We start from the raw sequence: 17,809 nt of genomic DNA on the forward strand, positions 1-17,809 counted from the left end.
TTAAAAGCTCTATTTCTTAAACGCAATCCCAAATATGCCATTATTAGTTAAAATAGTTAAAAAAAAACTATTACATTTCTCTATTTTAACTATTAACTTTTTCAAATTATTTACATCACACTTAACATTTTAGCTATTCGTTTCACTATTTCATTTAAGTATTATTTTTTTAAATATATCTTTATTCTTTCTCCGAGGATCATATCTTTAAAAAATTTGCCTTTTCTTAATGGTCATATTTTTTTAAAATGTGATAGTTTCCCAATAGTCATAATTTATAAAATTTATATTTTCCTAAAGGGCAATTTTTTTTGTATTCAAATTCACTTCCCCGCACTGGCCCCAGATATCCAAATGAAAACGGAAAAAAAAAAAACAGTGCGATGAAAAAAATAAATAACCCCAGATATTCAAATTGGTATATTCAGGTTGATATACCAATTAGGGAAGAGGAGAAAAGAAATGACAAAAAAAAAAAAAAAAAAAAAAAAGCAAATGTTTCAAAATTTTTAATTTTCTTTCTTATTTGGTGAGTAACGGTGGTTTCAAATTGGGATCGAGATTTCCTTAAATTTGAGATTCTTAAATTTATAAATCACATCCGTTCATCTCATCTAAACGTCTAAAATAAGTTATGTTTCAGCATTTAATGAGGAAATTTAATAAGAAAACTACCCTCAAAGAATTTAATAAGTCATATTTCCTGATTAAATACTGAAACATGATTTATTTTAGACGCTTAAATGAGATGAACGGCTAAAATTTATGAATTTAAAATTTTCAAATTTAAAGAGAATTATAGGGATCTCATTCCTTGAAATTGAGCAGTGTCACGCTCAACAAAATTTTCAACAATTTGCTGTAATTGATGGAGAGGCTTTTAGAGGCATTTTAGCATTTTGACTTTGGGTAACTAGGTTGCCGTGAATGTTGACTTGCCTAAGTAGCTCAGAACACGTAGCATTGTTGAGTTTCTTGAACATGTTGCAAATTAGGTCCAATTTGTGAATTTACATCTAGATTCATGCAAAAGGAGGAGGAAAAGAAAACTAGAAGCTACGAGAAGGAATTCATGTGAGAAGGAGAAAGGTTCGTGTGGGAAGATGAGCCCTGCAAAGAGATGAATTCATTAGAGTAACACTTTAATACCAAATAACCCAAAAAAGTTCAAGGAAAGGTATCTATGAAACTTGTGAGGTCCTTACAGAGAAGAATGACAAGATTGTATGGTGGAAGTTGGTTTGGTTTCTTCTTGCCATCCCTAAGCAGGCTTTCATTATGTGGCTTGTTATGAAAGATAGGCTCATCACAGGCGATAGATTGTTGAATTGGGATTATAAAGGCGATGTCCAGTGCAGATTGTCATAATCAATTGAAAAATCGTGATCATTTATCTTTGAATGCAGCTTTAGTTATAGAATTTGAAAATTTTGTATGCTGCATTGTAGAGTTGATAATCCTCCTGTGATTTGGGATGATATTCTGCGGCTAGGATGCAGCAATTGGGGGCACAAAACTCTCAAATGCCTGCTATGGTGCTTGGTTTTGGGATCAATTGTTTACAATCTATGGCGCACAAGGAATGAACTTAAACACACTGGTCAGCCAAGCACAGAGGAGCAGTTCCTGAAGAAAATCATATGGGAATTCAGAACTAGAATAGTTGGGAAATGAAGGTTTCCAAAGACTAGGGAGAATCTTGTTTTGTGTTCCCTGTGGAACGTACATTCAGAATTGCTTTTGTAGCTGTTGTTTCTGCAGGTGTTTAGTTTCCTGGTTTGGCATGTTTTGTTTCTATCCTTTTATAAAGGCTTGCAACTGGTTAAGGTGTAGTTTGATTTGTGTTTTGAGCTTAATGAAATTACTCATTCATCTTTAAAAAAAGAATAACCAAAAAAAAAAAAAAAAAACTTTAATGCTATGAGTAGAACTTTTATTTTTATTTTTATTTTTATTTCTTTGAAGGTGATATGGTTTTTAAAACTACCACAAATAAAAATCGTATTTATAGCATTAAAATCACTGTTGGATTATAAGAGTATAGAAGTCCTAAGCATAATATTACTCATTCAAAAAAGAGGCGTGCGAAAGTGGTAAAAGTGAGCCGTCTTCAAAGAGGTGTTGAGAAAGTCTTTAATGAGCTAAAATGTGTGTAGTGGTGATTGGTGGAGCTAGAGAAGTGTGTTGATAATTCCAAATAGTAAGAATATGTGATGAATAACGTTATTTAGTATACTATTATAGACCGTTATATAATTTGAAAATATGACAGTGAAATTTAAGCCTTAGATCAACACCTTGTAAAAAAAATTAAAAATTAAGTTTCACCGACAATTTCTAGTTGTATATCAGTCATTTAATAGTCTATTATTATTATTTAAAAAAAATAAAAAATAAAAAATAAAATAAAAAACATTGATGAACCAATTTTAGTCTTGTAAGAAGGTTGGGACTATCCTCAATCAGTCCAATTTCCTATTCCATTCAAGTCCATTTTCTTCATTCATCATTTCAATTCTGTCAACCAGATTACCATTTTCATTCATTCACTTCCTTCCTATAACTCAGATTTCCACATTCCATCAATATATTCATAAAATACATTCCCAAATTAGAAATAAAATTCAGTAGTATTACATTAACCAATCTATCTAAGACCTCAAGCTGTGAACAACTCCTGTGAATTAATTTACATGAATAACAGATGTACTGAAGGTGCCCATTCATCAAACAACATTACTTTTAAATATATATTTAAACTAGAAAACATATGGAATGAGGGCCTTGACATCCTCACTGAAATCTTCAAATTTTGAGAGGTACCATCTCCTAGTGGCATAACTCCTTCCCATCAGGTAAAAGATAGTGCCCAGAGTGAAAGAGAATACATAGGATGTTTGAGAGATAAATGAGATCCCTAAGAAACCTATAATTTCAAAAAGATAATGTGGGCAAATCACAAAGTCAAATAAACCACCCTTGGGAATCTTATATTCTCTCTCACCCTCTCCCCTCAGTTTGGAGAGGAGGTAATGGTGGTAGAAGTTGCCACTGACTCCTATAAGAAACAGCAAGATTCCAGAATACTTCAAATCAACTGGTGGCTCTGAGATCCCTTGTGTTAGGTGTTGGGCATAGATCATGGTTGCAGTTGACAAGAAGTAACCAAGAGAGATAACAATTACAGAATCAAGAATCATCCCCCCGCTGTATTTGTGAACAAATAGCACCTATAAAACATGGTAACACAAAGGAAATTTTAGTAAAAAAAGCACTATTTGGCTCTTATAATCCAAACAAATTAAGTCAATAAGAATTTAACATGGTTCGATTAGAGAAGCTATATGGGCAGCAATGTTTTTTTTTTTGGTCTTCAGCCCCCCCTCTCTCTCTCTCTCAAACATCAAGCTAATTTTGAGTACAATGTAAAAAATTACCTATTGACACATACACTGTTTGTAGGCAAAAAATACCAGGAGAAAATTGGATTCACAATCAAAGAAAATTTGTTGGAAGACATCAAAAATCTGTTCTGGGTCAGTGTCACATCAACTAAAGCACTAATCTAATAATACAATCAACTAGGGCTGAGCGTCGGTCGGGAATGTCGGTTTCAGTAGAAAAATTTTATTTTCACCTTTCGAACCGACAATGTCGGTAAAGTCGGTTATTTCACCGACTTATTCCGTCAAATTTTATTTTATTTCGCATTTCAAACCGAATGGCGGTCGGTAAAGTCGGTATCGGTCGGAAGTCGGTAAAGTCGGTGTCGGTAATGTCGGTATGTGGAAAAGTGGCAAATTTGTTAGTAAAGTCGGTCAAAAGTCGGTCGGTAAAATCAGTTCGGTTAAAAAACCTCTTCCGCCTACCGAACCAAAAATTTCGGAATAAAAAAAATCATACCGCCTATTGTCCGTCATCTAGTCGGTAACGGTCGGAAGTCGGTTAGTTGGTAATTTGCTCAGCCCTACAATCAAGTAAACCACATTGTTGAGAATCAAATCTGCAGTAAATTAGAGTTCATATGTAATTTTACCTCCAAGACCCTCTTGAAGAAATGAAGGGTTAGAGCTGCATCGAGCAATAGAAATCGGACATCCTGATGCTGAAAAAGAACAAAGGATGCGAGACCAGCAAGAAATGCGGGAGTATAAAGAATGAGCATGCCTGTTCTGCCAGAAACTTTAATTTGCTTTCTTCCATTGTTTGGAGAATTTACATTCCAAAACTTGGAATACTGCAAGTGCTTTCCTTTTACTTCGGAGAACCCAGTAACAGCTAAGGATGTTAAGCTAAACACTGACATCCCTGTGATGAACAGAGAAAGGGGTGGTGGGAAAATAAATCTCAGCAAGAAGGAAGCCGCCATGGTTAAGAAAACTTTGCTCTCTCTCTCTCTCTCCAGATAGATACAAGTGTTCAACACTTCTACACAAAGGTAGAAGAGATGACTATTAAATAAGATTTGACGTTGGGTCCACATAGACCACATTCTATGAATTTAATTATTCTACTGGCCAACATGTGTTTATCAATTTATACATGCTTTGAGATGTTTATATATTTTTTTTCCCTATGGAATTCATATATGAGTTTAACTTTGGTCCAGTTGATCCTTAAAACCACCTCTTTACAGCCCCAATCAGCAACTGCCACATTAGCACAAGCACAACAAGTGCACAAAATTAAACTACACCCTAATTCACTGGATGAAGACAAGAGAACGAAGAAAAGAGACCCAGCGGCCAGCGCTGGCCGTGGGTTTGACCCAAGGCTGGCCAGACCAGCCACCCACGGCCAGCGCCGTGGGTCTGGCTGGGTCACCCTCTCTGGCGCAAGCAGCGTATTTTTCGACAGCCCAGTCCGATCCACAACAGCGAGCCGGCGTCCTTCCTCCGGCCATCCTTAATGTAGCGCCCCAGATTTAAAATCTTCATTTAAAAATATTAATTTGAAGATAATATTATTTTAATATTTATATTAAGTAATGAGATTTGTTCTTGAAGAATTTATAGATTATATGAATATTATAAGAATAAATTTTTATTTGAGATGATTACATCCTAAGGTTTAGAATAGATTATAGCTTGATAATTTAGTTAGTGACTTTAAGAGATATGATGGTATAATAATACATATTATACATTTGAAGGAAAGTTAGCTTTGAGGAATAGTTGATTTGGTGTTAGCAAACAAAGAAGGGTGTAAGAATGGTTAGATGAGATTAGATATAACTTAAACAATCAATTATTGCCCTGCCTCAAATTTGGTAACAAAGTCAATAAGATGAAGGTTCATGTCATTTTCGCGTGATTTCAAATGAATTTTTGCAAGTTTGACAATGATCAAACAGCCAATTAAGTTGATGATCTACGGCATCCATCCAATTTCAAGATTGAATTATATGAAGATGGAGGTGATTCCGTCCCCCAATAGGATATCGCAAAAAGCCTAATAGTAACTTTGAAAGTTTTACGAATATTCATGATTGATTAATGATTCTATAATATTGACAAATGCGCACTCTTTTGATGTTGTAGCAGGCAGAGTTTCTAAGTCCTTGTTAGAACTTTGACCATGTCCTAACTTCCTAATTATAATCTAATTTTTTATTTTGTTCTTTGTTTGCTTTCATTGTCTTTTTCAAGTCAATTAAGTCATTTAATTTCTGATCTAGAAACGAATGATAAGGACTTTTGACAAGTCCCAAAACATGCCGAATAAGAGACTTTTATGCATTTCAATCTACATTTACTTCCCAAAGAATATTCAGGCGGCTTGAAGAACATAAGTAAATGGTAGGCATGCATTATTACTTTCAGACTCAAACTGGTTGACCATAAAATCGTGCACTGCTTCTTGTTTTGTTGTTTCAATAAAAAATGTGAAAGAGGATTTGATTTTTCTTTGCCAATTTTTTTCTGAGCAGTTTCACCATTATATTGTCCGAATATATTAGGGAATTTGATTCTAATTAATTGTAATTTTTCGTAATCAGATTTGATGATAACTAAATCTAATTGATTCGATTGTAATTAGATTTGACAATAATCAAATTAGATTATCTACCCCCAATTCTTTTATAAATATGAGTCTTTTGTATTGTAACAATATCAAGGAATAAGAACAAAATGTAGCTACTTAAAAAAAAAAAATGTAGCCATTTGGTCTTTTATTTGGTGAACGTGACCGAGCCACGTAAATTATTGTTTCTTATTTTCTTTATTCCACTTTGTCTTTAATTTCGTTTACAATCATCTTTTCTTTCATATGTGACATTAAACTAAAATTACAAAGAGGGTGGGTGGTACACCCCAACAAACACCTCAAAAACAGTAAATAAAGTGGAAGAGGATCCTCTGGAGAATATCCAGTTAATGGTTAGGATCTATTCCATAAATAGGATATCTGTCCCATTAATAAAAAAAAAAAAAAAATTATACATTTTTAAAACAAAATTATAAAAAAATTAAAGGGTCGCTGGCCATCCAAGGGCCAGATCTAAAAAAAAAAACTGTTTTGGCCATTGGGAGTGGCCGGACCACCCCCAAAGGCCATAGGATGGTCTGGCCACCCCTAGTCGGCCATTGGGGTGGCTCTCAAGCCACCCCCAGCTTAAATGGGGTGGTCCGGCCACCCCTTATGGCCAAGATGGGGTGGCCAGCTACCCTTTATTTTTTTAATCTGATATATATATATATATATTGGTAGTGGAACATGTGTCCTATTTGTGGCTGTAAGATTTCTAAGAAGAAATCTCAACTATGAACTGGATATTCTCCAGTTCATTATGGACTAAAGAGGATCCTATTTGATGGTCCCTCTGCCCACTGACTTTTCTTATTTGATGATTAATATGACTAAGCCTAGGATTAATATAATAAACCTAAAGATAAAGTAAATCATGAAGCCATGTGGGTGGGGGGATCTCTGCCACATGTGTCCCCTTAGGCCGGTGTTTAAGCCTGTGCTTAAGCCGGTGCTTTTTAGGCTTGTGCAATATATTAATATTTATTTGATGGTCCCTTATACTTTCTTGTTGGTTCTCTTCACAGCTGTCACCTTTAAGGCTGGCAAAACGGGTAAATGGATAGACACGATTACGACCCTTAAAGACTCGTGACACGATTAACCTATATACGAATACAACCCGTTTAGCGAAACGGATCAACAGGCCTGACATGATTATAACACAGAAAATAGTTGGGTAACCCGACACGACCCGTTTAAAATAACCGGGTCATATCGGGTATACACGACCCGTGTTCTTAGTAGGTAACCCGACACAACCCATTTAAGAAACCCAAAATGAAAAATAGAAAAAATTATGTAAGAATAATACTAATGCCATTGTTAATTGTGAACAAATTAAAAATATTCACAAAGATTAGCAATTTTCAACTCTATACATATTAGATAGTCCATTTCCATTAGGGGCGATCATGCGGTTACGGGTACCGCCTAAGTGGTTAGTAAATATTATTAACCGCATTCGCTAACCGTTAGGCAGTTAACCACTCGGTTAGCGGTTAAGCAGTTTCTTAAGAAAAAAAATAAAAAAAAAATTTTGTAATGAGCATTCTTTGGTTAAACCAAGATTAGCTCATGTGAATATTTTTTAAAAATTTAAATTTAAAATAAAATAGCTTAAGAAGCTAGCTTATATTGCTAGCACGTAGCCAAGAGCTTGTGCTTACTCAATATTGGAGCACTACATCTCTTAGGTTTCATGAAGGCATAAGGAACTGCTGATTGTGGCACTTTTACAAAGCAAAAGAAAAACACGTATTGGCACTCTTCCTTTTTTAGTCATCTATTGTATCAATTTCCGGCAAACATTCCACGAGCTAAAACACCACACATGCTATGAAACCTATAAAAAGCAACCACACATGCTATGAAAGGAATCTGCACCACATGCACATGCTATGAAACCTTCGTAAGATTATAATTATTTACTTAAGATTATAATCATTTTAAAGTAATTATTTCGTAGTGGGGAAATAAAAGAATAACAAGCATCATGAGTATTTGAATACAAAGACTGTTTTTAAAGTAATTTTTGGACTCTTTTTTATGGTCTAGGACCAAACTTTAGACTGTTTTTTATTTTTTTAATTGGCCTATCACATGAAGACATGGACTGATTTTACATTTATCCTTTATAATTATACCAAAAAGTTAAAAAAAGAAAAGAAAAAAAAAGACAGATAAAGATAACTCTATTTTTGTATTAAAATGTAGCGATAAATGCAAAATTAATCTTTGTGGTTGGCCTAAATTACAAATCACTCCATAGGGTATCAAAATGAATTTAAAGGTCTTTAGAGTATGCCAAAAAAACAATTTAGTCCATGAAGTCAAATTTTGTTAAAAAACAATTTAGTCACTGAAGTCAAATTCTATTAAAACATTTAATGGATTCCGTTAAGTGACATATCAGCGCCAATGAAATGATGAGACACGTTGGTCTTAATAAAAAAATATAAGTATATAAACTTTTAACAAAAAAAACAAAAAACAATTAATTTAAAAAAATTAAAAAACAAAAAAAGAAAGGGGTAAACGATAAACCCCTAGGCTAGGGCTGGGCTGTGAGCCACCTCATGCGCAGATCCTCCTAGTCAACTGGACATCCTTTGGCAGGATGGTAACGCGCTTGCCATGGATGGCAAGCGGGTTACCATCCTGAAGAGCCAAGACAACACGGCATATGGTGTCCTCGAACAGACCTACCTGAAGAGCCAAGACAAAATGGCTCTGGAAACGCAGATCAGTCTGCAATCAAAATGTCCCACACAACAAATCATTACCCAAAAAAGATTTAACCAAACCCATCGACATAACAACGCAAAAAAGAGAAAATATCACCTAGAAGTCCTGGGCAATTTCATGAACAAGCCTCTGGAAAGGAAGCTTCCTCTTCAGGAGCTCGATACTCTTCTAATACTTACGGATTTCACTACATAACATTGAACGAAAATCACGTGTTAGACTAGACAAAAGCAATCTTATACCCATAACACAAATTCACTAAATAAGAGTAAAGAAGGGGAAAACCAACACACCGAAGAGCAACAGTACCAGGGCGGTAACAATGGGGGTTCTTGACACCACCGATGGTGGGAGCAGACATACGGGCAGCACCTTTTTTTTTTTTCGAAAAACAAATAAATTATTATTTTATTTTATTTTTTTAGTTTTATATATTTATATTTTTAATATGTTTATACTTTTTTTACTAAGAGTGACACGTGTCGTCATTTTATTGGCGTTGACGTGTCACTTAACGGAATTCGTTAAATGTTTTAACATAATTTGATTTCAGGGACTAAATTATTTTTTTGGCATACCTTAAGGATCTTTAAATTCATTTTGATATCACAAGAAACGATTTGTAATTTAAGCCAACCACAAAGACTGATTTTGCATTTATCCCTAAAATATATTATAGGATTTGATTTTCCTATAATCAAATATGATGGTAGTCAAATATGATTGTTATTAGATTTGACAATTACCATAGTTATATCCCAATTCTCCAATAAATAGAACTCTTACGTACTCTAAAAAGAGAAGTGCTAGGGAACCAAATAAATGAACCCAGAAAAATTTTCAAAAAGACGTGGCAATGATTTTTAAATTAAAAAAAATGCAATTCTCTCTCCCTTATCTGCCACGTCAGTTTGAAAATTTTTTTGAGTTCATTTGTTTGGCTCCATAGCATTTATCCTCTAAAAATATCAATTTGAATAAGAGCGCACAATGTATTATCCTTATCGGATCCGTAATAACAGCATGTATGCTATAGTAAAAACAACGGTTAAGATTGAATTTCTCAAAATCTTTCTTAATTTTTTTCTCTCCTATTAAAAGCTTCTAAAAGTAAGTCAACTTTGAAATTCAAACTTAACTGTTACTTTTACAATAGCATAACAGCATGTAAGCCGGATCCTTATCCTTAAGGCTTTATCCTAACGTAGATATGGTCCGAACCACGTAAAATACAATTTGGTATTCACATAAATTGTTTCAATTTATAAGTTTTTGTTTCTGTTAATGAGTAATGCTATAAGTTTTTTTAGAGTCTTCTAAGAGTCATTCCAAATGTAATGTGGCTTTTAAAATCATCAATAGATCAAGAGTCAATAAATCACATATCAAATTCAACGGTGATTTTAAAAGTCACATCACATTTGTGATGATTCTAAGAAAATTCTAAAAAGACTTATAGTATTACTCTCTTTTAATTAGTAGAGAGATATTGGAGGTCCAATTACAACACGTTTGAAACTGTAAGATGGATATTGATGTAATTGAAGTTTCACATCTAATTTGAAATCATATCAAGCTTTAAATTTTATTTTATAATTATATGAAACCATTTAATTAAATAAGAGAGAGAGACAAAAAATTAAAAATTTTAACAAACCAAGCCAAATAGATTAACACAAATTATTATTATTATCATTTGAGGTGAACACAAATTATTTGATGATGATGAGATATAAAAATCTCTTTCTTGCTGTCATTATCTCATTAAGGTATCTTTCTCTCCCCTTAACCCTAGAATGCTTTATAAAGTCGTGCATGGATTATTTAATGAAAAAATAAATTGAAAAAAAAAAAAAAAAAAAAACAAAACAAAACAAAAGGCAACTATTACCTTTCTGCAAAAGCTAGCCCTATCTACTTAATTAATGACCAAAACAATTACCACGTGGGATTTTAAAGTTCCGTTTTTCATTGGTCAGGAGACAGTTATGATATTATCTATTGATATCAAACCTGAGGATGCTAGCTGTACCAAAATTCTTTTCAAATGATGTGGAAAACACTATTTTGGAAAGGAGTGGAAAATAAAGGAAAGAGAATGAGAATTTTTTAAGGAAAAAAAATGATTGCCAGATCATTTGAGAAGCATTTGGAGAAGAATTCTTTGGAATGTCTAGCATTATCCATCAAACAAATATACAACACCCTGCTATGTTCTAGGAGAAATCGAACATAAAAACATAAGACATAAGTACTAGTCCCACAATTGGCTTCTGTCTCCTAATTATAAGCTGTCCGGCTTTTTTTTTTTTTTTTTTTTGGATTTAAAAAAAAAAAATCTTCTCAAGTCTATTTCAAGCAATAGGTTTCTTTATATATATATACCCCTGATTAAAACCTTCACAATAGCATTTTGCTGCAAGTTTTTGTACGTTCTTCCTTTGCTTTCTTTTCTGATCCTTTTTGTGATTTTTATTTCCCACATGCTTCTTGGGTTTTCACAGTTTAATCATTCTTTAGCTTTCCATACAAAGTTGAAACTGTTCCATCATCTTTCAACGACTTTTCTACATCCGATTCTTTTTTTTTCTTGTTTCTTTTTCATGTTTGTTTTTCAAATTAGATATGAGTTTCCATTGCTGTTTTATGAAGCTTTTTTTTAATGGATTATATAAATATTCTATCTCGGGTTTATTTTTTAAAATATTAATTATGTGGGTCCTACAAATTTAATGGTTAACTTTTAAACTTCTGACAAGTTTTTGATTTCGTTGCATCTTTTAGGGTTCTTGGTTTTTTATTACTTTCGTTTGAGTTTTCCTTTTTCTACATTTACAGGATTTTAGTGGGACATAATGGGAAGAATATCAGTCTCCTTGTTGGGATTTTTGTTTTTAGCATTATGTTTGAGGGCATCCATGGCAGAAGGCACAGGATATGTGAAATACAAAGACCCAAAACAACGGCTTGGTGCTAGGATGAAGAATCTCATGAACCAAATGACTCTTGAAGAAAAGATTGGCCAGATGGTCCAAATTGAAAGGCTCAATGCCACTGCCGATGTCATGAAGAATTACTTTATTGGTATATATATACTAATATATATGCATATATAGTTTATAATGTTTTCTCTTTCTTTCACGAGTTTTGCAATGCTAATCTCGAATTATTAAAATTTGCAATGTCGATATTTTATGTTTCAGTCTCTTTTAATTTTATGGAATTTTTTTCTTTTTTTTTTAAAAAAAAATTTAAATATGAATATCTTGAAAATGAAGAAGGCCTGAAACATGGAATACTGGCATTGCAAAACCCGTGAACATGATCTATTGTTGGTTGCATATGAATTTGCCTTGTTTTAGAAAGGGTTTTGGAATAATTAAATTCAAAATTGGGCATTAATTATTTATAGGGAGTGTTTTAAGTGGTGGAGGGAGTGTGCCTGCTCCAGAGGCTTCTCCACAGCAATGGGTTGATATGGTGAATGAATTTCAGAAAGGTGCTCTTGCCACCCGTCTTGGAATCCCTATGATATATGGAATTGATGCTGTTCATGGCCACAACAATGTTTACAAGGCAACCATTTTCCCACATAATGTGGGCCTTGGAGTCACCAGGCAAGTGAATATTTATTATTTTTTTATAATAATAAAAACGTTAATATTATGACTCAATTGAGCAAGCCTCGTTTATCGTCCATTTGATTTAACGGTTTCAAAACATGTGGTCTGATTTAATGAAAACGCAATATTCATTTAAGCTTAGTTTTTAAAAACGCATCATTTGCTTTGAAAGTGTTTTTACGTTTTCAAACTGCCATTATTTTAAATGCATTCTCAAACGGAGCCATTAATTTTCATGATTTCGTTTAAAAACTTATGTTTGGCCTAGGAAACCTACTAATATGCATTCTGTGTATATGTATTTTATTTCATTTCTTGTTGTGTATTTTATTTTATTATGTTATAACAGTTCTTGCCCTTTTAGACACATAAGATACACTGATTTTGCATTTGCTATTGTTATACTCATAGCTATGTATCCTTTGTTAATTGAAATTCATAGTTAATTTTCTTTCTTTACCAGTATTTAGCCTTATTACAGCTGCATTGGTTTTTTGAATTTACCACGTGCCTGTTTTCTATTCCACAAGCAAACCGATAATTTTCATCGGTCTATCATTATCATTCTTTACTCTTTACGCTCTGCTATATATGTGTTAGAATATTAGTTTAAATGATAAGTATACATTTTTTATCAGTTTGATTGAATGTTTGGAATAAGCCGTGGTTATGAGTTTCAATCTTAATTTTAGTTTAACCTTATATCAGTTAAATATTTCATTTGTTGGGTCTCACTTGTTTAAAGATGAAGAAAAATGTTAAATTATTAATCTAAATGATTTCTACCATTTTTTATAAGTTAAATTTTTGGAATAAGTGGTAATTTAACAATATTTATGTTTTCTGTGATCTACTAGGGATCCTAATCTTGTAAAAAGGATTGGTGCAACAACTGCACTTGAAGTTCGAGCCACTGGAATCCCATACGCTTTCGCTCCATGTATTGCGGTAAATAAATATGTTTGTGAATAATGCAACTATTGAAGATGATTTGAACTAGAGCAAGTAATTTTTTACCCGACTCTTAAACTTAACACGAAGTACTTAACATAAAATTAGTGAGATAAGATTGAGGAATCTAATCCATTTATTTAAATAAATCGGGTTATGATTAACTCACTACAACTGAAATCCGACATCCAAACACAAATTCTCGTTACTTATTTCTCTTGCCTTTTGTAATAACATTCACTGTTGAATAATGCAGGTTTGCAGAGATCCAAGGTGGGGTCGGTGCTATGAGAGCTATAGCGAGGACCCCAAGATTGTTCGGATGATGACAGAGATCATCCCAGGTTTGCAAGGGGATATTCCTCCGACATTTAAAAAGGGAAAACCTTATATTGGTGGAAAGTAAGAATTGTCATTTATTTTCTTTACATAAATTTCATCTTTAGTTGTTTCAAGCAAAGTTACCTTAATTAAAAGTATTTATTCTATGCATTAATTAGATGATAAACTCCAAAACTCTTATACACAAATTGTAACACTCGAGTCTCATATTGAAAAGAAGAGTAATTCACATAGAGTCGGTAATTTTATAAGGACACTCATGGGAGTAATAAGTACCACATTGTAGTTTCTTAGAGTACTCACATCTTGCCATGGAGCAAAAAAAACCCCACATCCGGCTAGCCCTAGCTAAAAATTTCTTGAGCCGCTACAATGCTCAGCAAATTTGCTGGGCCCAGTATATATAATAATAAATAAATAAAATCTAGTCTTGTTCTCTCTCTTTTTGGGAAATGAGGAAGTAGATAAATAAATAATATTTTGAATTGAAAAGTGAAAGTTGATAGTTAAAATGCTAAGTCAGATATAGTTGCTTTGAAAAAGTTTATAGCTAAAATAGAAAAATGTAATCTTTTAGCTAAACATTTGTTGAGCCAAATATGAATGCTTTCACAATATAAAAGTAAAACTGAGCTTTATAAGTGATTTTAGGAAAGCTACAATTGTAATTTGACTATTTCTTTTGAAGTAATAACTTAAATGTGGCTAGCATTTTCTCTATGTCAGTACAAATTGTATCAGAGTAATCTAGTAATACCATCACCATATAGTACTAGAGCATTGCATAATGTGACCTTAACGATGACGTAAAAAATTTAAAAGAGAAAGATTATAACACTCCAATCCCATAATGAAAAGCTGAATAGCTTATATATATATATATATATATATATAATTGAAAAATGTGGTCATATTTATGATGATTACATATATACAGGCAAAAGGTGGCAGGTTGCGCAAAGCATTATGTTGGTGATGGAGGAACGGTGAATGGCATAAATGAAAACAACACCATAGTTAGCCAGCATGGTCTGTACAGCATCCACATGCCTGCATACTATGACTCAATCATCAAGGGTGTTGCTACCGTTATGGCTTCCTACTCCAGTTTGAATGGACTCAAGATGCATGCTAACCGTCAGATGCTCACTGGCTTTCTCAAAGACACCCTCAAGTTCAAGGCATTTTCCTATTTATTTTATCTTTTCTGTTTTTTTTTTTTTAAAAAAAAAAAATTCATGGAAATCTTTTGTTCGGAAAACTTTACTTAACCCCCCAACGGCCCCCCTCCCCCCGACGTTTTGGCACTTTTACAATCATACTTTTGAAGTTTAAAAAGTTGTAATGTCGGGCTCCCGTGTTTCAAAATTTTGCATGCCACCCCTCCGTTAGGATTTTATGTTAAATTCTAACAAATAAGTATTATTGGCTTAACCTTTTTCAGGGTTTCGTCATCTCAGACTGGCAAGGAATTGATAGGATTACCTATCCAGAACATGCAAACTACACTTACTCTATTCAAACTTCAATTCTAGCTGGTGTTGACATGGTAAGTTCAAAACCTTAGCCAAAGATTTCTTTAAGGAATGTTCCCCAAAAATGTTTTCGGTGGAACTTTGTGCCTGCAAATACTCCTATACTATTACAATTCTTTCTGTAGTCTTGTAAAGAACTTCTAATCCTGAGTCTGCAAAATTAGGTGCACCCTTTTGAGAATTCCTTATTTGCTGATTGTTCAGAAGAATGCTTTTGCTTTGTTTGCATGTTGTTAAAATATTGATTAAATGATTAAATTTATTATTTCTTATAAATTTTTGGAATAAGTGGTGATTTACGTGCTATGAAGTTGAGGGCAAGAAGAAGCTTAGAATCATTGAACAACTATTTGATGTCTTCTTCTCATATATACTTTCACTATATATCTTAAATTGTAGTATAAGATCTAGAAAAGTAAAATTTCTTATAGGTGATGATATAGAAATCTGCCATAATGGATAGTTACTGATATCATTTTTTCATTGCTTAACCAAAAAGGTTGCTATGATTATCAAGAACTCATATTGTTGAGAGAGACTTTCATATGTTCTGCAGGTGATGGTTCCTTATGATTACCCTGAATTTATCAATGAACTGACCAATCTGGTTAAGAAGGAAGTCATTCCAATGAGCCGCATAAATGATGCAGTAAAGAGGATCTTGCGAGTCAAGTTTTCTTTGGGTCTCTTCGAGAACCCCCTGGCTGATTACAGTCTAGTTGATAAAGTTGGATGCAAGGTCAGCTAAATTCTCAAGAGTTTTTTTTTTTTTTTTTTTTAATAAAACTGAGAAAAGAAAAGGAATACATGGCTTGTTATTTGTAATGGTTAATGCCCCAGTTGATCAGATTCCCTCTTTTCATCAGGAGCATAGAGAACTGGCTAGGGAAGCTGTGAGGAAATCACTTGTGTTGTTGAAAAATGGCAAATCTGAATCTGCTGGGCCTCTGTTGCCACTGGCTAAGAAAGTGCCTAAGATTCTTGTTGCTGGGAGCCATGCAGACAACTTGGGCTATCAATGTGGTGGATGGACGATCGAATGGCAGGGACTCGGCGGCAACAACCTCACTGCCGGTACGTAACCCCTACCAATATGACTTAACACTATACTTATGGGTTGCCTCCTTCGTGACTCAAACTTATGAAATAGTTTTTGCTTTGATACTAATTGTTAAAGGATTTAACCATTGATCAAAAAGTCTTACGATTATTGGATACTCATTTGGTAAACCCTCAACCCTTTTGATTGTAAGATAAACCATATGCATATGAAAAATGACATGAAAGAAATGGAAAACTAAATGTTAACAAGAAATATATATCCTAGGCTAGTCATTCATATTTGGAAACTGGCTGCCTACCTTAGAGAACAAAATGCTCACTTTAAATGCCATTAATTAAAAAGGAATGATATCCATGTTGTTTCATATTATCTCCCGTTAAAACAATTTTCAAAATTGGTATATATTTATATCTATTTTATAGTTTGGGAATGTTGAGAGTCCCACATAGGAAGAAGGGAAAGTCATGTTATTGCTTTAAAGCAAGCATTGTGTGTATGCTCGCAACAGTGGTAGTGGTTCCGGTTTTAAAATTCAAGTCTCTCTTGCTAGAATAGAAACTCCGAGGTTTTTTTGGTTCGGTTTCGTTTTGTGCAATACGCAACCAAACTACTGAGAAATTTTGAGCTCCATTCTCCCATAATGCCTTTGTGTTCCATTTATCATTCAAATTCAGCTGCAGCCTAGCTCATTGAGAGTAATATATTTTATGACAGGAACCACCATCCTCAATGCCATCAAAGCCACTGTTGACACAAGCACCCAGGTGGTCTTCAATGAGAACCCTGACCCTGCCTTTGTCAGCTCCAATGGCTTCTCCTATGCCATTGTTGTAGTAGGGGAGCAACCATATGCAGAGACAAAAGGTGATAATTTGAATCTCACTCTCCCTGAGCCTGGCCCAAGCACAATCAACAATGTCTGCGGGGCTGTCAAGTGTGTTGTAGTCGTCATCTCCGGCCGTCCGCTCGTGATTGAACCATATCTTGCATCAGTGGATGCTCTTGTGGCTGCATGGCTCCCAGGTATTGTTTAATTACCACTTATCCCAAAAGTTTAAGCTCGTAAAAAGTGATGAATTTAATCGGTTAATTTATATTCTGACAGGTAGCGAAGGTCAAGGTGTAGCTGATGTTCTTTTCGGCGACTATGGATTTACCGGCAAGCTTGCTCGAACCTGGCTTAAACGAGTTGATCAGCTCCCCATGAATGTTGGGGATCAACATTATGACCCACTTTTCCCATTTGGATTTGGCCTTACAACTAATCCTTTGAGGCAAAGCTGAAGACTGATCCCTACAAAAGTTTCTTTTTCTTAGTATTTAACAAAATGTTTTCATATTTACGATACATATGATTGTATCAATCAAAAACTTCCCTGCATTTGGGCTGTTGGAATCATATGAGCACCCTTTCTGGATTATAAATATAACTCGCACAATTCCCCTTTAGACTCTTGCCTTCTCTTTCACAAAATCCTCATTTTTTCTCACCCCATTTCTTGTAAGAGTTTTATCATTTA

At 33.9% G+C, this 17,809-nt stretch overlaps 2 protein-coding genes and 1 pseudogene across 2 annotated transcripts; 1 reads left to right on the top strand and 2 right to left on the bottom strand.

Moving 5' to 3' along the window:
* Window positions 1-2,554: 2,554 nt before the first annotated feature.
* Window positions 2,555-4,445, bottom strand: LOC132161842 (uncharacterized). Its single transcript, XM_059572048.1, has 2 exons — window positions 4,037-4,445; window positions 2,555-3,230 (listed from the first exon to the last, which is right to left on the bottom strand). Exons 1-2 carry the CDS (start codon window positions 4,367-4,369, stop codon window positions 2,760-2,762), a joined length of 804 nt encoding a protein of 267 aa, XP_059428031.1. The 5' UTR covers window positions 4,370-4,445; the 3' UTR covers window positions 2,555-2,759.
* Window positions 4,446-8,604: 4,159 nt separating this feature from the next.
* On the bottom strand, window positions 8,605-9,264 carry LOC132174142 (histone H3-like 3; annotated as a pseudogene).
* A 2,343-nt stretch (window positions 9,265-11,607) lies between these two features.
* Window positions 11,608-17,573, top strand: LOC132187540 (uncharacterized). Its single transcript, XM_059601886.1, has 10 exons — window positions 11,608-11,859; window positions 12,188-12,392; window positions 13,256-13,346; window positions 13,606-13,751; window positions 14,629-14,872; window positions 15,136-15,240; window positions 15,783-15,965; window positions 16,093-16,300; window positions 17,004-17,312; window positions 17,395-17,573. The coding sequence occupies exons 1-10, from the start codon at window positions 11,631-11,633 to the stop codon at window positions 17,571-17,573; spliced, it is 1,899 nt and encodes a 632-aa protein (XP_059457869.1). The 5' UTR covers window positions 11,608-11,630.
* Window positions 17,574-17,809: the final 236 nt, after the last annotated feature.

The sequence above is a fragment of the Corylus avellana genome, chromosome ca1, assembly GCF_901000735.1.
Source record: "Corylus avellana chromosome ca1, CavTom2PMs-1.0".
NCBI classification, from domain to species: Eukaryota; Viridiplantae; Streptophyta; class Magnoliopsida; order Fagales; family Betulaceae; genus Corylus; species Corylus avellana.